At 39.7% G+C, this 19,958-nt stretch overlaps 7 protein-coding genes across 10 annotated transcripts; 6 read left to right on the top strand and 1 right to left on the bottom strand.

Annotated features, from left to right (window-relative positions):
• Positions 1-472: 472 nt before the first annotated feature.
• LOC103313368 (uncharacterized protein) lies at positions 473-4,286 on the top strand. Its single transcript, XM_008196437.3, has 7 exons — positions 473-631; positions 772-813; positions 860-964; positions 1,009-1,655; positions 3,232-3,381; positions 3,436-3,683; positions 3,730-4,286. The coding sequence occupies exons 1-7, from the start codon at positions 520-522 to the stop codon at positions 3,743-3,745; spliced, it is 1,320 nt and encodes a 439-aa protein (XP_008194659.1). The 5' UTR covers positions 473-519; the 3' UTR covers positions 3,746-4,286.
• A 29-nt stretch (positions 4,287-4,315) lies between these two features.
• LOC662992 (uncharacterized protein) lies at positions 4,316-6,353 on the top strand. The gene is made up of 8 exons (XM_008196438.3): positions 4,316-4,465; positions 4,512-4,746; positions 4,794-4,958; positions 5,000-5,175; positions 5,223-5,721; positions 5,771-5,920; positions 5,970-6,153; positions 6,201-6,353. The coding sequence occupies exons 1-8, from the start codon at positions 4,408-4,410 to the stop codon at positions 6,300-6,302; spliced, it is 1,569 nt and encodes a 522-aa protein (XP_008194660.1). The 5' UTR covers positions 4,316-4,407; the 3' UTR covers positions 6,303-6,353.
• On the top strand, positions 6,352-8,655 carry LOC663019 (uncharacterized protein). 3 transcript variants are annotated; one of them, XM_015980855.2, is made up of 8 exons: positions 6,352-6,617; positions 6,757-6,948; positions 6,987-7,347; positions 7,384-7,422; positions 7,484-7,642; positions 7,697-7,952; positions 8,000-8,129; positions 8,175-8,655. In XM_015980855.2, exons 1-8 carry the CDS (start codon positions 6,462-6,464, stop codon positions 8,397-8,399), a joined length of 1,518 nt encoding a protein of 505 aa, XP_015836341.1. In that variant the 5' UTR covers positions 6,352-6,461; the 3' UTR covers positions 8,400-8,655. The 3 variants fall into 3 exon arrangements, with proteins under 3 accessions (XP_015836341.1, XP_015836342.1, XP_008194661.1); XM_015980856.2 differs by having other exon boundaries at positions 6,356-6,617; positions 6,993-7,347; XM_008196439.3 differs by lacking the exon at positions 7,384-7,422 and having other exon boundaries at positions 6,357-6,617.
• A 245-nt stretch (positions 8,656-8,900) lies between these two features.
• mRpL44 (mitochondrial ribosomal protein L44) lies at positions 8,901-10,007 on the top strand. The gene is made up of 3 exons (XM_969108.4): positions 8,901-9,070; positions 9,117-9,553; positions 9,599-10,007. The coding sequence occupies exons 1-3, from the start codon at positions 8,995-8,997 to the stop codon at positions 9,968-9,970; spliced, it is 885 nt and encodes a 294-aa protein (XP_974201.1). The 5' UTR covers positions 8,901-8,994; the 3' UTR covers positions 9,971-10,007.
• On the bottom strand, positions 9,958-12,322 carry Sas-4 (Spindle assembly abnormal 4). The gene is made up of 5 exons (XM_969134.4): positions 11,571-12,322; positions 11,095-11,455; positions 10,420-11,049; positions 10,176-10,371; positions 9,958-10,129 (listed from the first exon to the last, which is right to left on the bottom strand). The coding sequence occupies exons 1-5, from the start codon at positions 12,262-12,264 to the stop codon at positions 10,001-10,003; spliced, it is 2,010 nt and encodes a 669-aa protein (XP_974227.1). The 5' UTR covers positions 12,265-12,322; the 3' UTR covers positions 9,958-10,000.
• Positions 12,323-12,479: 157 nt separating this feature from the next.
• LOC663099 (rhomboid-4) lies at positions 12,480-14,310 on the top strand. 2 transcript variants are annotated; one of them, XM_015980857.2, is made up of 4 exons: positions 12,480-13,047; positions 13,124-13,650; positions 13,702-13,915; positions 13,964-14,310. In XM_015980857.2, exons 1-4 carry the CDS (start codon positions 12,925-12,927, stop codon positions 14,267-14,269), a joined length of 1,170 nt encoding a protein of 389 aa, XP_015836343.1. In that variant the 5' UTR covers positions 12,480-12,924; the 3' UTR covers positions 14,270-14,310. The 2 variants fall into 2 exon arrangements, with proteins under 2 accessions (XP_015836343.1, XP_015836344.1); XM_015980858.2 differs by having other exon boundaries at positions 12,584-13,047; positions 13,169-13,650.
• Positions 14,311-14,434: 124 nt separating this feature from the next.
• LOC103313378 (oocyte zinc finger protein XlCOF28) lies at positions 14,435-18,833 on the top strand. The gene is made up of 2 exons (XM_015980859.2): positions 14,435-14,725; positions 14,779-18,833. Exons 1-2 carry the CDS (start codon positions 14,592-14,594, stop codon positions 15,398-15,400), a joined length of 756 nt encoding a protein of 251 aa, XP_015836345.1. The 5' UTR covers positions 14,435-14,591; the 3' UTR covers positions 15,401-18,833.
• The last annotated feature ends 1,125 nt before the right edge of the window (positions 18,834-19,958 follow it).

The following is a 19,958-nucleotide window of genomic DNA, read 5'->3' as shown; positions in this document are numbered from 1 at the left end:
CATGCTATTATTTGTTAGTGCTTATTAGGATGCCTTTCTAGCTTCTTTCATGTCGGTAAAGTTTTTTTTAATTGCTTCCGGGATTACTGTTAAAAATAAAACTCAAAAAAATTGGTTTTATATCTTTATTGATTTGAATTGTTACAATTTTTTTCCACACCTAGAACTTTTTATTTTGCTTATTTCAAATGGCAACCCTTGTTTATTTTTATATAATTTAATGCAAAATTAAAAAAAAACATTTTTTTCTTATTACAACCCTAACGTATTTTTATAAATCCTAACACATTCGTAGTTATTTGATAAAAACTTGTTTTCTACCCAAAATTATACTTGTTTTATTATTATTATTTCTTATTACTACAAAAACTAGTTTTTTTAGTCGCTTACGCATAAATTATTTATAATTTTTATTAAAAAAATTGAAAAACTGGTGAGCATCCTGGGTGACGTCACAGTTTTTTTGCGTTGGTAACTTAAAACCCCCCAATTAGGTTAGTAGGAAACTAGAATTGAAAAATGGCCGAGGAAAATGACAGTTATCCTCTCCACCAAGCTGTTTTTAATAACGATTTGAAATCCCTGTCCCGCCTCTTGCGCAAACACGATGTGGGGGCCAAAGACAAGCACGGTGAGTGGTCCTATCGCCCCCAAACCCCCGATTTGCCCCGGCTTTGGCGGCAATCGCCGTTCAAACGGCCAAAGTGAGGTTATGTCAATTTTTTCCACCTAAATAGAGGGCCCCCCAATGACCCTCTGGTTCTGTTACAGGCAACACGGCCCTGCACCTGGCCGTCATGTTGGGCCGCAAAGGTAACAACCTCGCTTTCGCGTCACGGAATTTTATCTTATCTTTCAGAATGCGTGCAATTGCTGCTGAAACACGACGCCCCGGTTAAGGTGAAAAACGGGCTGGGATGGACGGTCCTGGCCGAGGCTGTGAGCTACGGCAACAGGCCGACGAGTGAGTGTGTTTCAATGTGGGGGCTATTTTAACGGGGGTTGCAGTCTCGTCGCTGGTGCGCAAGTTCCGGCAGCAGTCGCGCGAGCAGATGGAGGAGCGGCGCCCCAATCTGGTCGAGGCGCTGAATAGGATTAACGATTTTTACATGGAGCTCAAGTGGGATTTCCAGTCGTGGGTGCCGCTGGTGTCGCGGATTTTGCCCTCTGATATTTGCAAGATTTACAAAAGTGGGGCCAATATTCGGCTCGATACCACTCTGGTGGATTTCTCCGATATGCGGTGGGAACGCGGCGATATTTCGTTTATTTTTAACGGAAATGCCGAACCAAATGAAAGTCTAACCGTCCTTGATAACATTTTGAAAGTTTATCAGAAAGTTCGCTATGAAGAAAGCGAAATGGAGATTGAGGATGAGGTTGATTTGTTGATGTCGACGGATATTTTAGCTGCTCAAGTGTCCACGAAAAGTATTTCGTTTGCGCGTGCGCAAAGTGGCTGGATTTTTAGAGAGGATAAGAAGGAATTGGTTGCGGGACAATACGAGAGCGAGTTGTACACAGTTAATGGTCTCATGTTGGAGAGTCGGAAACGAAGAGAACATTTATCGTCGGATGATTTACAGAAAAATAAAGCACTATTGGAGAGTTTTACCAAAGGCGGCAGCTTGCAGAGCTTCGATCAAAATGGCGTTGTAAGTGGGCGGGGCTAATCAAGGTCACGCTTTTGTTCACACAGCATGCTTTGTTTTTACTGTTTTTGATTTTTTCGACTGATTTAGCACGTTTTTCCGCATTAATGCAACTAATTTTGAGTTTTTGTACGTTTTTAAGGTCAAAATATGTTTTTTTGTCCCAAATGATTGATTATTTGAGGTCTACTTGATTCATTTTTTTTTGAAAAATCGTAAAAATCTATCGAAATTGGTGTTATTTTGATCGATTTAGTTGCTTTTGACCAAAATTTCTTTAAAAAAAAAATGAAAAAATTTGTTATTTTTCGTAAAATTGTGCTTAAACCGATCGTAGAATCGCCAAATTAAACACAGTTTTTGTATTTTTCGACTGCTTTACGTCCGAAAACACGAATTTTTCGCAAAATTTTGTTGAAAACAAACAGAAAATGGCTTTATTTTTGCCTTTTCCGAGTGTTTGAACTAATTTTTTTGGGTCGTTTTACTCGATTTTACCCGTTTTTAGTAAAAAAACTTGCTTAAGAGGCAAAGTTTGATAGAAAATACGGTCTTTTTTTAAAATTTCACTTAAAACGACCTGAGAATCGCCAAATTAAACACAATTTTTGTATTTTTCGAACGTTTTACGACCAAAATTTTGTTAAAAACAACGTTATTTTTGCCTTCTTTGAATGTTTGAACTAATTTTTTTGGCGTTTTACTAGATTTGGCTCGTTTTTCGTGAAAAAAATTAGCTTATGAGACAAAATTTGAACGAAAATTCATTATTTTTTTGTGAAATTTTGTTTAAAACGGCAGAAGAATCGCCAAATTAAGTGGAAAAGTACAGAATTTTTGTATTTTTCGAACATTTTATTCCACAAAGTGCAAATATTTCGCACATTTTTGTTTAAAAACAAGCCTAAAATGGTGTTATTTTTTTCTTTTTCAGTATTTGAGCACGTTTTTGAGATGAAAACTAATTTTTATTCGAAAAATGTTGCTAAGATTGGCTAAAAAATTAGCAAATTCTATCGAAACTGATGTTTATTTTTGAGATTTTACTCAAAAAATGTAAAGTTTTGTTACGTAAAATTAAATTACGAAAAAAAAATAGTTGAAAAAAACACAAAGCTTGATTGAAATTTTTGTTATTTCGTTCGTTTATACCGATTTTTTTGTGAAATCTTGCTTAAATTGACCAAAGATTCTTAAATTAAGTCAAAAAAAACACAATTTTTAAGTCAAAACTATTTTTATTCGAAAAGTTTTGCTAATATTGACACAAAGATAAGTTAAAATTGATGTTATTCTACTTACTTCACCCGATTTAACTCGTTTTTTTTACCGAATTTCGTCAAAAATAAGAAAAAAAAATCTAATTTGTTCAAAATTTTGTACTTTTTTACCATTTTAAGTTTCAGTTTTTCAAAATGAAGCGTAAAGTTGTGTTTTTGTCGCTTTCCTTTGACTGTTTAAGAACATTTTTGACTTAGAAATGTAGTTATTTGTGAGATTTCGCTGTGGAATTTAATATTTTGAGTTGGCAACGCTGCAGCAACACTTTAAATTTAACTGTTAATTTTATAATTTTTAGCCGGTCCGCCGCACGAGCCTTATCCCCCCTCCCGAAAAAAATGTCACGTGGCAAGAATACATAAATTCGGAGGTGAATTCTTATCCTCGCCTTGGCCGCGACCTAGTTTACAAAGAGACAACAAAAGCCTTCAAGGCCACGATAGCCATGGTACTATTATAATTTTATTTACCAAAAAATTGGTACAATAATAATTTTATATAGAGTTCGGACTTTCCCCTCTCGGTGGAAATGCTACTAAACGTCCTCGAGGTCATCGCCCCCTTCAAACACTTTTCCAAGCTGCGTGACTTCATCACATTCAAACTCCCGACGGGTTTCCCCGTCAAAGTCGAGATTCCCATCTTGCCGACAGTGACTGCAAAAATCACATTCCAGCAGTTCGAGTTTCGGAACAACATACCGAAAGAGTTGTTCGAAACTCCCAAAAACTATAAAGAGGATCCGACCAGGTGATGGCGCCTCTTAAATAATAATAATAATAATGATTTTTTGCAGATTTCCCGATTTATGACGTCCTGAATTGTTGAATTCGTTCGAAATAACTTATACTAAAAAACCAGTGTTCCTCCTGCCGTACGACAGACGTCTCCTGGCCAAGGCGAAGTTTGTCGGTAAATTAAGAAAATCAAAGGAGTCGGGAGGGGGGCAGAGCCCCACCGTGTGCGTGGAAGTCCCGATGCTGTTCACGCTCGGCAGCATCTACTCGACTAGCTGTCTAGTCTATCTGGAATAAATTTCGATTCGTTTTCTCTCCAAAAGCAGGGTATTTGTTTTATTCTAGGTTTTAACACGGAAATTTGTTGTGTTTTTCGTTGAATCGTTGTTACTTGTGTATTCATGTTGGATGTTTAGTGTTTGCCGGCACCGACATATCAGGAAAGGAAGATTTCTACTTATTTATTCGTTAGGTCGCAAATGTCAATTACAGAACAAGACTAATTTACCACAGGCTGACGTATTATTTATGCTTACTAATCATCGCCATTACTTGTATTTATTACATTAACAGTAGGTAATTGTTCCATTTTCGCAATAAAATGTTTAATTTTGTGGACGCGTCTTTCATTCCAATTTCCCTCAATCACCCTATATATTAGTGTCACTCAAATGGCGCCACTGTTGCAACAATAATACCCCGTTGTATACCAAATTTTGGTGCAAAATTCACGCGAAATGTCCGAATTGGTCTCCAAATGCGTCCTTCGGGTGGAAGTGAACGACCCGAGCGCTGGTAAGGCTCGCAATTCACCTAACCTCACTAATTGCGTCGTTTGAAGATGGGGGTGCTGAGGCCTCAAGTGAGCCGAAAACGGGGCGCAAATCGCGCGATATCAGCGTGGAGACGTTCCCCAGCCGCTTGGAGAGCCCTCGGGAGGACTGGGGCCTCCTCCCGGTGTGCTCCCGCGAGACCACCCCCTTGGAGCCCGAAGACCCCAAAAGCGAAATTGGGTTTTTCAGCGGCAATCCCTTTGTCGAAATTACGAAAGGAATCTTGCATTTATATAAAGAAGAGTAGGTTTTTTGTATTTAATTGAGAAAATTAATTATTGGGGAAAAAGTGTTTTAAGTGATAGGAAGGAGGCGTTGACGCTTTGTCTGCTAGGGGTGCCAACCTCAATGACCTGTCATGACCTATTGGCGTTCACAGCCCCCTGTCACGCCGACATTGCCCACATTCGGGTGCTCCGGGACTCCTTACCCAACCAGTACATGGCTCTGTTAACGTGAGTGCCCCCTTGACCTAGTCACTGAGCCTGGCCCCCAGTTTTAGGACGCACGACTCGGCTATGGAGTTTTACGTCACGTTTAATGGGGGCCCCTTTAACAGTCTGGAACCGGATAATATCTGCCGGATCGTTTGGGTGTCGCGCGTGGAGTGGGCCCACGATGGGGTGCCCCCGCCCGGCCACACCGAGCTCCCCATTTGCCCCGTCTGTCTCGGTAAACCCCCCAAAGCCAATTGAAAAAATTAAATATTTATTTATTAGAGCGCATGGATGAGTCAGTTGACGGTGTTTTGACGATTTTGTGCAATCACGCGTTCCACGCCAACTGTCTGGAGCAGTGGGGCGATTCCACGTGCCCTGTGTGCCGTTGTGTCCAAAGCCCCGAACAGGCGGCAAGTTCCGAATGTGAACAGTGCGGAAAAGTGGCCCAATCAGCCGACGCACTTTGGATTTGTCTTATCTGTGGTCACGTGGGCTGTGGGCGGTACCAAGGGGGCCATGCGGCGCTCCATTACCGCGAATCGGGGCACTGTTACGCCCTCCAATTGGGGTCCCACCGCGTGTGGGACTACAAAGGCGATAATTTCGTACATAGGTTACTTCAGAATAAGGCAGATGGGAAACTGGTGCCTTCGGAAGGCCCCCCTTCCGAGGCGGAGTGCGCGCAAGAGAAAGTCGATTCAGTGCAACTCGAATTCACCTATTTGTTAACCTCGCAGTTGGAGGAGCAACGCTTGTATTTCGAGGATAAATTAGCACAGTTAGGGCCCCCTTGTCGTGGGTTTTATGTCACTTATTATTGTTTGCAGACTTGATAGTATTTATTACGCCGAAAATTCGGAACTTAAGGCAGAGGTGCTCGAATTAAGCGAGAAAAATAGCCAACTTAAAACGGACATAGCTAATTTGACCAAGGAAAAGTTGGCTTTGGAGCGAAAAATCGCCCAACAGAGCGTCAAGTGGCTGCCAACCTGACCCAAACAACGTCACTAATTATTGTTTCTTTAGGTTAAACGCGACTTTAAATGATCTGAACGAGGAAAAACAGCTGGGGAAAGCCTTGCGCAACAATCAGCAACAATGGCAAACCAAGTTGGGTGAATTACAGGCTGAGAAAGACACCATGGCAAAGGAAATAACCGAATTGAGGGAACAAGTCCGTGACTTGATGTTTTTTATTGACGCTAAACAAGTCGGTATTTCGTTCGTTAATTAATTAAATAATTGTTAACGTTCAAGGTCATTGAAAAATCGGACGATCGCGATGACATTGCCGGCGGTACGATCACAGTGGGCGCCGAGCCGGCGAAAAATAAACGAAAAGGCAAGAAAAAGCGTTAATTGTCTCATGTGATTGTTAATTTAAGTGTAATTAAATATTTGCAAAATCAATTTGGTGTTTTTGTCGCGGTGCGGTTGGTGGTTGTTTTGTTTACCAGTCAGCGATACCAACCGCCATAGTAACCTAAAATGAGTCAGTGATAAAAATCGGGGCGCAAGATGGGGAACCACCACGGACACGGCCCCCATAGCAAGTCGGGCGACTCCACGCCTACGTCCAACGGCTCGCGCAAAAGCATCTCGCGGACGGTCTCCAACCACGAAATCCAGGCCGACAAGCCGAGCGCACTTCTACCCGTGGAGAAGCTAACCAAAGTGAGTTTTACACCCAATAAACCACCCCCGTGTGGCTTTGCCCCGCAAAAACGCAAATTAGTGATAGGTTATTAAATTACAAGCCGTCATGTTGGTAGTGGCATTTGAGGTTAGGCGCCATTTTGAATTCAAATTGCAGATTTTGGCCGACAAATCGTTTGAGGAGGAGCACATTACCGGCATTTCCCTCAATGTTTTCACCAAGTGTTTGTTCCCGCGGTACCCCGTCTTGGCCGAGAAGCTCTACACGTACTTACTCACGGGGGCGAAGTCACGCAACACTTACATCGACATCCAGGGCTTCAAACTGCAATGCGAGAAATACCTATCGGTGAGTTTGGCACGTGTGGAGCCCCCTTACAGCCGCAGTTCCAGATTCTGGACGACGAAACGGTACGTGACACTTTCGTACGCATGTTTGGCACACAAGTGGAAGACGCTGGCGAGGTTATAACCCCCGAGGGGCTCCGCTCGCTCCTAATGTGCGCCTACCACGTCAGCATGGACCACTACTCCGAGGGCCCCCAGATGTGCCTCTCAATTAGCAAGACTTTGAAAGCTGTGGTTGATAGTTGCTTTCACACCAAAACCCAACTCTCAACCCAGTTTGTTTCCCATTGGCTGGCCGCCAATTGTCCCCGCCTCCTGCTCCCCCTACACAGATATCTAGTACATTCCTTAGCCACGTCGTGGCGCACTTTGGAAGACATGGAGAACGCCCCAGCCGCAGGTGAGTGCGTTAAGCGAACAACACTCATTTAATTAGATTTTAAAACACACGCTGCGAAAGATGAGGTTGAGGAAGGTAAATAAAAAATTACATAATTTGAGTAGTCACCAGGGGTGGTATTAAATTATTGTAATAGGTTTAGAGTTGGCCACGCCCGTCCTGGAGCAGGCCCCGCCCTTCAGCCAGAAACACCCCCACTTGCTGCACATGAGCATGTCGTGGCTGTTGGCAGGGGCCCTCCCACCTGTATTTTCACGCCCACAAAAAGCGCACTCGCCTAGCAACAGTGGCGTTGGTAATAGCCCGCATTTGTATTAGACCACACCCACTTAATGTCTGATTTGTCAAGGTCTGGCAAGCACCGCCTTTTTGACCAAACTCTTGTGCTCGGTGCCTTCTCATTGGGTGGTTTTGTACGACTCGGATAATGACGGTTTAGGGGCGAATCGTTTCCTACACCACGTGATGTCGTACAAAGGGCCCACTTTGTGTCTTTTGCGGGTCGAAGATGGCCAAGTTTTTTGTATTGCGTCACCGAATGAGTGGAGAGAATCCAATCATTATTGGGGTGGGGAGGACTCAGCTGTTTTTCAATTGTTACCAAAGTGAGTCATTGCCAACTGTTTTGGAAGTTTTCGAAATATTTTGTCAGGTTTGTGTTACTGGAAAAGGGGTCCAAAATGTTGTATTTAAATACCACGGTTCGGGGGTACCCTTATGGGTTACGGGCTGGGAAAGACCCACGTAGTCCCATAATCATAGTAGACGGTGGGTTTGAAAAGGTCAGTTGTTACGTCACAAATTCTCGTTTCTAATTCTCTCACTAGATGGAGTTTAAAAAAATACCCTACAGTTTGCTACGTATTGAAGTCTGGGGTTGTGGGGATCCCATAAGTCGGGAACAACAATTAGAAGTGAAAAAATGGGAAGTCAAGGAAGCCGAAAGACAAAGATGTGTCAAATTGAGCGCCGATGATTGGCTGGACCATCCAGATAGGTATCTGTTGGAGTTGGCTGGGCGGCCACAGTACCACCAAAACCAAACACAATAAGTATCAATTAAGTACTTAGAAATTTGTTAGAGTGATATTAAAGTTAGGCTAGGGACTGTTGTATTTATTCAAGTCTCACTCGCATTCAAAAGTATTGATACGTGCCTTGAGAAGACGGCTTTTCGATATTATTAGCTACTTAATTAAATTTAATCAACTTGCGTATTTCAAGCTACTTAATTCGTTTTATTCTTAACAGGGTGTTGTTCATTACAGTGTTCAAGCAGACATATTTTTATAAAAATGTTTGACCCAACGCGCGTTTTATTCACGCAAATTCATTCCCACTGTTTATTCCTTTAAAAAAAACATACAAATAAAAATATTTTTTTAAACAGACGTAACCTTAACCTAAAGTATATTTGGTTGCATAAACATCCGGTTTTGAGGCGATTTTTTGTAATTAATTGTTTAAAATTTACACAAATTGATCAATAAAATGTATCCAACCGTTTTACAATTAACGTTTTAATAAAAACTGTCCGCTATTTGGCAAAAATAGCCACAAACAACGTAACCCTGACCACTTCCAACCCAACCTAACCTCACTTAATCTAACACTATTAAAGTAATTGTGTGGTAACTGTGCCCCGAAATGTCTTTTTGTCGGCACGCGGCGCTCCGGGCGACCCGCCTGGTCCTGCGCCAGGTCCAAACGCCCCAAATAACCGGTAAGCCCCCCAACTAATATAACCCCCAAATCAAACATGTTTCAAGAAACTCGCAATATCAAGCGTTGGGTGGCCCCCGTGCTCAAACAACTGAAACGTCGGATGGACCAAGTGGGGCCCGAGGCCCCCACCCCACGCTCCAGTTACCTAGAATGGAACTACGAGGCTGAAATTTTCGCGTTTGGTAAACGACTAAGGGAAGAATTTGACCGTAAAGTACTGAAACAGGCGCTCACGCACCGGTCTTATGTCACTCGTGAGGAGGACAAGGCCAAGGAGAAGGGTTTAGAGTTTGAGACAATTGAGTGCAATCATCAATTGATTAAACAAGGGGGCGCGTTAATTTCGCAATGTGTGCGAAACGAGCTCGGGGGTAAGTACCCGAAGGACGTCGTGGAGGCGCTCCATGGCCACTTAACCACCGTTGATATGTTGGCACACGTGGGGCTGCATTTGGGGCTCAAGGATATCGTTCAGACAGCTGTGAGTGTCAAGTTAGGGGGTTGCGTTCTCTAGTTGGGTTTTTAGGAATTTCCCGTGGAAAATGAGACACTTGCTGACACGTTCAAGGCCGTGGTTGCCGCCTTGGAGGTGTCTCAAGGCCAGGAGAGGGTACAACTTTTCGTGAAAGATTTTTTGCTAAGTCAATTGAACGGTAAAGACGTTTACGATGTTTGGGCCCCCGATAGCCCCCTTGACTACTTGCGGTCGCTTTTGCCAAAGCAGGAGATTGAGTCCCGTTTGTGTAACAAATCGGCCGTTAATACAATTCTCGCAAATTATCAAGTGGGGCTATACTGTAATAAAAAATTGCTGGGGCTTGGATGGGGCGAAAGCGTCGAAATCGCCAAAGACACGGCCGCCCTGGACGCTATACAAAGACTCAGTTACGGAAAATAATCAATTAGTACCATAATACAATAAATAATATCATAAATGCGTGTCTAGAACCAATTTCCCGTTAGAATCCTTAATCCTCACACGCCCATTGGCATACTTCGTTTCCTGGGTCCCATCTCGGTACAAAATTTTAACAGTACCATCGGGATACTCGCGACTCTACAACCCAACCACGTGACAAATATTAAACCAATCAGGTGCCCACCTTGTATTCTTTTGTCTCGATTTCCTTTTGCCCATTGGCTAGAAGCAAAACCTTGTCGCCGTTTGGCGCAATTTTGACAATCGAGCCGTCGGTGTACTTAGTTTCCGTACCGCCGTCAGGTAGCGTTGTTTGCACAGCGCCATCTGGGAGCGTAATTTCGCACCTGCCGTCCGGAAAACGCCTCTCAATAACCCCCCTAAAAATCAAGTCAGTTGTGTTTGTTTTTTTTGTGAGCGGTGCCTACTCAGGAAATTCGACTACTTCCAAACCGTCGGCAAACGTAGTTTGGGTGATGTTACGATTGGTGAAAAAATATTTAACGGTTCCGTCCAATAAATTAGTTTCCTGGCGGTCACCATTGAAGAATTTAACAGTTATAAAGTTACCATCGGGTGACACTGTTTTAATATTGCCGTTGGGGTACGTCACTTGTGATTGGTTGGAGTTAAAGGCGCTCGTTTCTGATTGGTTGGCACCGCCGTTGTTGCATTCGTCCGCTAGAGGGGGTGCCATGACCAGAAACGACTCACTCTGATCCAGCATTACATTTTTTTCGTGATTTTTTGCCTGGTTTGTTAGTTTAGTTATGTTTTTGTTGATTTCGTGCAAAATTTTCGAATCGGATGATTTTCTGTTCAGTTTTTGCGTTGCTGAAAGTTTGGCGTTTTCTTTCGTTAATTTTTCAATTTCAGTCTTGAGTTGCGAATTTTCCTTTTCGAGTTGTTTGATTTGGTTGCGAAGGCGGGCTTGGGTCATTCCGTTTTTTGACTCTTTTAGCTTTAAAGTTTCACTCAAATCGGCCACTTCTTGCTTCAAGTTGCTTATTTCTTGCCGTTCTTTTTTGTTTGGGCGATTTTGTGACTCTTTCATGAACCTAAAACATTTTTTTTAATACGAGAAGTGGAAGGTTGAGACAAACATTTGAAACGCCTGTCGTTCTTTTGCAAGTTTTTTTCGTTCAATGTCCGCTTCGTACTCAAAATTCGCTCTTTGGTCCTCAAATTCGTGCTTGCGTTTTAAAAAATCGCGCTCTTTTTGCTCCAACTGTTTTCGTAGCTCACTTATCCGGTTTTTATCCTCAATTAAATCATTGAGTTTGTCGTCGTATTCAATAATTTTTTTCTTGAGTTTATCACCACAAATTGCACAATCATTGCTTGCCTCAGTCCCAACTCCTATATCACGTTTTGGGGCTGTCAGAGTCTCCTCTAAATCCCCCGATGAGACACTTGAAACCTCACTACTGGTCCACTTGTCCTCATCAGAAGCCTCAATAATCGCTAAAATGGAAAAAATCGCTCAAGAATTATATTATACGAGTGACGAAGTCCCGTGTATAATACAACATTTTTTCTATAACAAGACTTCAATTTTAAATAAAAAAAAAACACTAACAGGGTACATCGGGGGGCTTCATCCGTCCCTCGGCCAAATTCTTAAGCCTCAATAAAATCTCCGCAATGTCTTTGCGCTCCAACTCAGTCTCTATCACATCATCGCCCCCTTTTTTACTCGGAGTGCTTGACAAAATCCTCACAACGCTAGAATTCGTTGAACAAAAGCTACTATTCTCGGCCTTTTCCTCCAAAGCCTCAAAAATCCTCAACTCCTTCTCTAGCGCCTTCTCGTACAGTGTTTGCTCGCCGGGGGGCCCCCACGTGGCCTTGGGCCTCACCACCAAATCGGGGGCCCTCAGAGGAGTCACATTATCATTTTCTTTCTCCCCTTTCGATTTTTTAATCAATTTGGGGCGCGTTTTCATGCGGAAACGCTCCAAACCGGCCCCCTTTTTTAAAAAGGGGCGTTTCGGTTTAGGGGGCGCAGCCCCAGGGCCCGGATCAAGAGCGAGTTTTTCTTCAAGTAGTTCGTGGAAGGTTTTCGTGGGGGAAATTACCTGACTCTCCCAGTTTTTACGGGAGTGTTCGTTTGAGGAGTCAAAGGCTGAAAGACCGTCAATGGTTTGGTAGTCCGATAATGTGGTCGCGTTTGCACTGGTGTTGATAATTGTTTTTTTGAGTAAATCCTCGTGGCTTTCTTGCCATTTTTTGAGTTCGGCCAAGCGTTGGAGGAGGTTTGGTGAAAGTGGCATTTTTTTTAAGGTTAGGGACGGTTGACAGCGATTTAAATTTAAATCTGGGGGAATCGCTGCCAACGTGAGCAGTACCACCGTCAAAAATGAAGTTACTGTGTTTTTTTTAAGTTTTTTCGAGTAATTTGGGGCGAAAAGAGCAATTTTTGCCGTTTTTTTTATTGGGAAATTGTTATTTGGGTTTGGATGTGCGGGTTTACCGATTAATTGTGCCGTAATTTATGGTCAGTTTTATGCGCCATTTTGTCGGCTCTAAAGGCGGGGAATTTGAATAAAACAAACGTGCGTTACTTTTTTTGTATTTATTGTGATAAAAGGATGCACACAAGCTAATTTAATGTTTACACACAATTACCACACGTATCGGTGTAGCGTAGATAAGCGATTAGTGCGATAAATAACCTTGACGTGATTCATCAAGGAAATTCCGGTACCCACTTAATTTTTTTTCTAATCAACTATACAACAAAAGTCAAAGGCCACTTCTTTCACCAGCTATTTAAACCAAACTATCTAGTGTAACAACTGACAGTCGTAATAATCACAACAATGCCAAAAAACCTGGATAAATTTTTGACATTCCGGGAAATTGGGGAACGCCTATTGATATCTAATCTTATCTAAACAAAAATTTGAATACGCCTTGAGACCGCAAAAACCATGGCTTCGAACAGGTCGCTTCACCTGGACCTGGAATTAAGAACTAGGGATGAATCCCAAATTCCCCTCAACCACACCCCTACGTCACCCACGGACCAATACTATCGCAGTATTTTTGACAGGGTGAGTACCCACAACCCGGCCTTAAAGAATAAAAAAAAATGCTGAATTTTCTCTATATTTTTATTTGGTAAAGTAGTCAGGTCAGGTCAGGTCAGGTCAGGTCAGGTACATTTTTTTTAAGGCTGACACTAACAAGGACGGGGTAGTGACCCCCAACGAGCTCGAGCGGGTGGTGGACCGCTTGAGCCTCACCGATGAGCCCCCACCGCAACAACTAATCCGCCAAATCCACCAAATGGCCGACAAGAACCAAGATGGTGGACTAGATTATGGGGAATTTGTCACAATGATAAAAACACAGCCCCTCTTTAAGAAAGTTGTAACCCGTTATGTGAATTTCATCCTCCCGAGGAAAAAACAGGGGGCTGTGGCCACCCAAGTCGACGGTGCCGGCGAATACGAAGACCAGTACAAATTTTGCCCGCCAAAAATCGGAATGATCACAATTTCAATCATCGAGTTGATTTTTTTCGCCATTGATGAATACCGTGAACGCAACTCCACCCTATTTGCCGCTGGACCAATGGCCCAATTGTTTATTTACGACCCGGAACGGCGTTACGAGGCTTGGCGCTACCTCACTTACATGTTCGTGCACATTGGGTGAGTTGGTAACAATGTGTGTGAATCACCCAACTGGGGATTTTGATTTAGCTACTTGCATTTGGTGGTGAATCTAGTAGTCCAGGTTTTTTTGGGGATTCCCCTCGAAATGGTGCATGATTGGTGGCGCGTTCTTTTAGTTTACGTCACGGGAGTGGTTGCCGGTTCGCTCGGGACGTCAATCACTGATCCCAGGGCTAAGTTGGCCGGGGCCAGCGGGGGGGTTTACTCGCTCATCACGGCACATATTGCCACCATAATTATGGTAAAACTTCAAACACTGTAGTAGTGTTCAAACAGTTGATTTTTACAGAATTGGCACGAGATGAGCATGCCGTTCGTCCAACTGGCGATTTTTTTGCTCATTACGGGGGTTGATGTGGGGACTTCGATTTATAACAGGTATTGGGCCAACTTGGATGAGCCCATTGGGTACATGGCGCATTTTTCGGGGGCTTTGGCCGGGCTTTTGGTCGGTATTTGTGTTCTCAAGAATTTGCAAATCACCAAAAAGGAGAATATTATTTGGTGGGTGTCCATTGCGGTGTATTTGGCCCTGATGGTGGGGGCCGTCGTGTGGAACATTTTCTACAGTGATTATTTCCCCACACAGAAGTAATTTTGTACCGATTTTTGTAATAAAACTTGATCAAAATCAAATTCTTAGTGACTTTGGTGTTGCACTGTTGGCAACGCCACGACTCACTAAAGTGTTTTTCCCCAGTCTTTGCCACGATTTTTGCTAATTAGCGGTTTAAGCGCCCACAGGACGTTAATTTGTATTTAGTTTTCGCGTGTTTGCTAGTTAAAGCACAGATCAACCTCTCTAATCTGTGGTTAAAGTGTCAGTGTTTGGTTCAGTGTTGGTGGCCGTGGCTGTCAGTGCCATAACCTCAAATTTCGTCCGTTTTTTTATAATTTGTTATTAATGTTTTTGTGCAATGACGTGCGTGTTTGTGGACGAGGATTTCACACTTGACGTGGTCGAAGACTCCTCGGTGTGTTACGACGATCCTGAAACAATTGCCGAGCCCAACATTCAGGATTTTCTCCACTCTGAAGACCACCGCCCTGAGTCCGAAACGTCGGTAAAATCGCAATTCCGCTCAATTAACGCTCAAATTGCAGTGAATTGGAGGAGGACCCCTTTCGGGGGTACACCTGCCAGATCTGTTCGTTTTCAACCAAACACAAGTTGATTTATTTCAACCACATTGAGTCCCACCAGCACTCAAACTCGCCCCTTATTTGTAAATATTGCAATGAGACGTTTAAAAGTCGAAAGACTTTCCAGGAGCACCGCTTCGGTTGCAGCAAAAACAAATTGCCAGTGTATCAGTGCACACATTGCTCGTTTAAAACACTGAAAAGCCAGTCTTTTCGCAAGCATGCAAGTGCGTGTTCGAACAAGACACGGAAGTGTAAAAAGTGCGGTTTTGTAACGAAATTGGCCTCGGAAATGATGCTTCATAGGCGGGAAAAACACCCATTTGTGCGAAGTTTTTCCTGCACAGATTGCGATTTTAAGACAGGGGTGAAGGCACAATTGACGGCACATTGCCAGGAAGTGCACCCACGGCCCTACAAGTGCAAGTTCTGTGAGGTTGTCTCACAGGGCAAGAAGGAATGTTTCACACATCGGAGGCTCCACAGCAAGTTTCTGTGCAGTCAGTGTGTGTATAGCACTTCAAATAAGGGCCATTTTCAGCGACATTTAGCGCTTTGTAATAAATCAAAGTTAGGTAAATAAAAAAAACGCAGTGTGTATATTATAAATTGTAGTGTATTTAGCGGTTTGAATGAATTTATGTACATTTTGTCTAACTTACTAGTCAATAAATATTATCTATTAAATCGCCACACAAACAATATCATGGGTCTTTAACACATCGGTGAAGAAAAAAATACAACACATAAACCAAATATTTTTTACTTGGTGTTAAATAAAATGCACTTACCTTCATATGGCTTCTACGTTGGCTACTGTTTGTAGCAAGGTGTTAGAAATCAATTAAAAACACAACCAATAAAAAACCTTTATTATCAATATTATACAAAATAAAGAATACACAAATAATATATGGCACTCAAACTATTAAATTTAACACTTCACAAATTAAATAGAAAAAAATGCACCTCCCTTTATATGGCTTCTGCGGTGGCTACTGTTTGTAGCATTTAAAAGCTTTTAAGTTTCAAATAAATTGTTCTTTACGTTACATCTTTGTAAGTTTTACGGCTGTAAAGAACAATCAGCAATACTTATTACAATTATGGGTTGCTCTAATTGGTCAAATTACTAAGTAATTTGTCCAGCAAGAACCACGTGGAGGTTTAGAGCTTTCTCGCCAGGAAAAAAGGAAATAAGGATGAGGTAAATAATGATTATTAGAAAATGAAGGGAATAAAGGAATTATTGGTTTGTGAAATAAAAAAAAATACAACACAAAAATAAAATGGTCCTACCTTTGTATCGCTTCCACGTTGGCTACCGTTTGTAGCAAAACATTAAAAGAAATAGAAACAACACCAATAAACATCTTTATTTGCATGAAAATTACAAGAGACGTATATCAATATTAAACAAAAAAAGAATACACAATACGTTATAATATATGGCAGTAATCTATTAAATTCAACACCTCAGTAAATAAACGCACCTACCTTCTTAAAAACAACACCAATAAAAAAATCTTTATTTGCATGAAAGTTACAACAAGCGACGTTTATCAATATTGTACAAAATAAAAAATACACAATACATTTCAATATATAATGGCACTCAAATCATTAATTTCAACACCTCAGTACATAAATGCACCTACCTTCTCATATCGCTTCCACGTTGGCTACCGTTTGTAGCATAAATAAAATAATAATAATAAAAAAGAAACCAAAAAAAAAATGTTTCTTTGCATTAAATTTTGAGCAAGCCACTTTCATTCATTGAAATTAAAAGAAAAATTATTACGTGGCAATAAATTGTTTGAGTGTTTGATTTTGTTTATAGTTACTGTATTTAAAACGAGTCACTCAAACTATGACTTTTCAACACCGTATTTAGAGCCGGTGTACACGACATTTTAATCGCAATTAAATTTTAACGAATTATTGGTTCGCGAAATAAATAAATAAATACGACACAACAATAAAATGGACGTACCTGTGTTTCGCTTCCACGTTGGCTACCGTTTGTAGCATAAAATAATAATAATAATAATAATAAAAAAGAAACCAAAAAAAAAAATGTTTCTTTGCATTAAATTTTGAAGCCACTTTCATTCATTGAAATTAAAGAGAAAATTATTAAGTGGCAATAAATTGTTTGAGTGTTTGATTTTGTTTATAGTTACTGTATTTAAAACGAGTCACTCAAACTATGACTTTTCAACACCGTATTTAGAGCCGGTGTACACGACATTTTAATCGCAATTAAATTTTAACGAATTATTGGTTCGCGAAATAAATAAATAAATACGACACAACAATAAAATGGACGTACCTGTGTTTCGCTTCCACGTTGGCTACCGTTTGTAGCATAAAATAATAATAATAATAATAATAAAAAAGAAACCAAAAAAAAAAATGTTTCTTTGCATTAAATTTTGAGCAAGCCACTTTCATTCATTGAAATTAAAAGAAAAATTATTACGTGGCAATAAATTGTTTGAGTGTTTGATTTTGTTTATAGTTACTGTATTTAAAACGAGTCACTCAAACTATGACTTTTCAACACCGTATTTAGAGCCGGTGTACACGACATTTTAATCGCAATTAAATTTTAACGAATTATTGGTTCGCGAAATAAATAAATAAATACGACACAACAATAAAATGGACGTACCTGTGTTTCGCTTCCACGTTGGCTACCGTTTGTAGCATAAATAAATAATAATAATAATAATAATAAAAAAGAAACCAAAAAAAAATGTTTCTTTGCATTAAATTTTGAAGCCACTTTCATTCATTGAAATTAAAGAGAAAATTATTAAGTGGCAATAAATTGTTTGAGTGTTTGATTTTGTTTATAGTTACTGTATTTAAAACGAGTCACTCAAACTATGACTTTTCAACACCGTATTTAGAGCCGGTGTACACGACATTTTAATCGCAATTAAATTTTAACGAATTATTGGTTCGCGAAATAAATAAATAAATACGACACAACAATAAAATGGACGTACCTGTGTTTCGCTTCCACGTTGGCTACCGTTTGTAGCATAAAATAATAATAATAATAATAATAAAAAAGAAACCAAAAAAAAAAATGTTTCTTTGCATTAAATTTTGAAGCCACTTTCATTCATTGAAATTAAAGAGAAAATTATTAAGTGGCAATAAATTGTTTGAGTGTTTGATTTTGTTTATAGTTACTGTATTTAAAACGAGTCACTCAAACTATGACTTTTCAACACCGTATTTAGAGCCGGTGTACACGACATTTTAATCGCAATTAAATTTTAACGAATTATTGGTTCGCGAAATAAATAAATAAATACGACACAACAATAAAATGGACGTACCTGTGTTTCGCTTCCACGTTGGCTACCGTTTGTAGCATAAAATAATAATAATAATAATAATAATAAAAAAGAAACCAAAAAAAAAAATGTTTCTTTGCATTAAATTTTGAGCAAGCCACTTTCATTCATTGAAATTAAAAGAAAAATTATTACGTGGCAATAAATTGTTTGAGTGTTTGATTTTGTTTATAGTTACTGTATTTAAAACGAGTCACTCAAACTATGACTTTTCAACACCGTATTTAGAGCCGGTGTACACGACATTTTAATCGCAATTAAATTTTAACGAATTATTGGTTCGCGAAATAAATAAATAAATACGACACAACAATAAAATGGACGTACCTGTGTTTCGCTTCCACGTTGGCTACCGTTTGTAGCATAAATAAATAATAATAATAATAATAATAAAAAAGAAACCAAAAAAAAATGTTTCTTTGCATTAAATTTTGAAGCCACTTTCATTCATTGAAATTAAAGAGAAAATTATTAAGTGGCAATAAATTGTTTGAGTGTTTGATTTTGTTTATAGTTACTGTATTTAAAACGAGTCACTCAAACTATGACTTTTCAACACCGTATTTAGAGCCGGTGTACACGACATTTTAATCGCAATTAAATTTTAACGAATTATTGGTTCGCGAAATAAATAAATAAATACGACACAACAATAAAATGGACGTACCTGTGTTTCGCTTCCACGTTGGCTACCGTTTGTAGCATAAAATAATAATAATAATAATAATAAAAAAGAAACCAAAAAAAATGTTTCTTTGCATTAAATTTTGAAGCCACTTTCATTCATTGAAATTAAAGAGAAAATTATTAAGTGGCAATAAATTGTTTGAGTGTTTGATTTTGTTTATAGTTACTGTATTTAAAACGAGTCACTCAAACTATGACTTTTCAACACCGTATTTAGAGCCGGTGTACACGACATTTTAATCGCAATTAAATTTTAACGAATTATTGGTTCGCGAAATAAATAAATAAATACGACACAACAATAAAATGGACGTACCTGTGTTTCGCTTCCACGTTGGCTACCGTTTGTAGCATAAAATAATAATAATAATAATAATAATAAAAAAGAAACCAAAAAAAAAAATGTTTCTTTGCATTAAATTTTGAGCAAGCCACTTTCATTCATTGAAATTAAAAGAAAAATTATTACGTGGCAATAAATTGTTTGAGTGTTTGATTTTGTTTATAGTTACTGTATTTAAAACGAGTCACTCAAACTATGACTTTTCAACACCGTATTTAGAGCCGGTGTACACGACATTTTAATCGCAATTAAATTTTAACGAATTATTGGTTCGCGAAATAAATAAATAAATACGACACAACAATAAAATGGACGTACCTGTGTTTCGCTTCCACGTTGGCTACCGTTTGTAGCATAAATAAATAATAATAATAATAATAATAAAAAAGAAACCAAAAAAAAATGTTTCTTTGCATTAAATTTTGAAGCCACTTTCATTCATTGAAATTAAAGAGAAAATTATTAAGTGGCAATAAATTGTTTGAGTGTTTGATTTTGTTTATAGTTACTGTATTTAAAACGAGTCACTCAAACTATGACTTTTCAACACCGTATTTAGAGCCGGTGTACACGACATTTTAATCGCAATTAAATTTTAACGAATTATTGGTTCGCGAAATAAATAAATAAATACGACACAACAATAAAATGGACGTACCTGTGTTTCGCTTCCACGTTGGCTACCGTTTGTAGCATAAAATAATAATAATAATAATAATAAAAAAGAAACCAAAAAA

This window comes from Tribolium castaneum, chromosome 8 (genome assembly GCF_031307605.1).
Source record: "Tribolium castaneum strain GA2 chromosome 8, icTriCast1.1, whole genome shotgun sequence".
Classification (NCBI taxonomy): domain Eukaryota; kingdom Metazoa; phylum Arthropoda; class Insecta; order Coleoptera; family Tenebrionidae; genus Tribolium; species Tribolium castaneum.
Note: the sequence above shows the minus strand (reverse complement) of the source record. Positions and strands in the feature narration are given on the sequence as shown.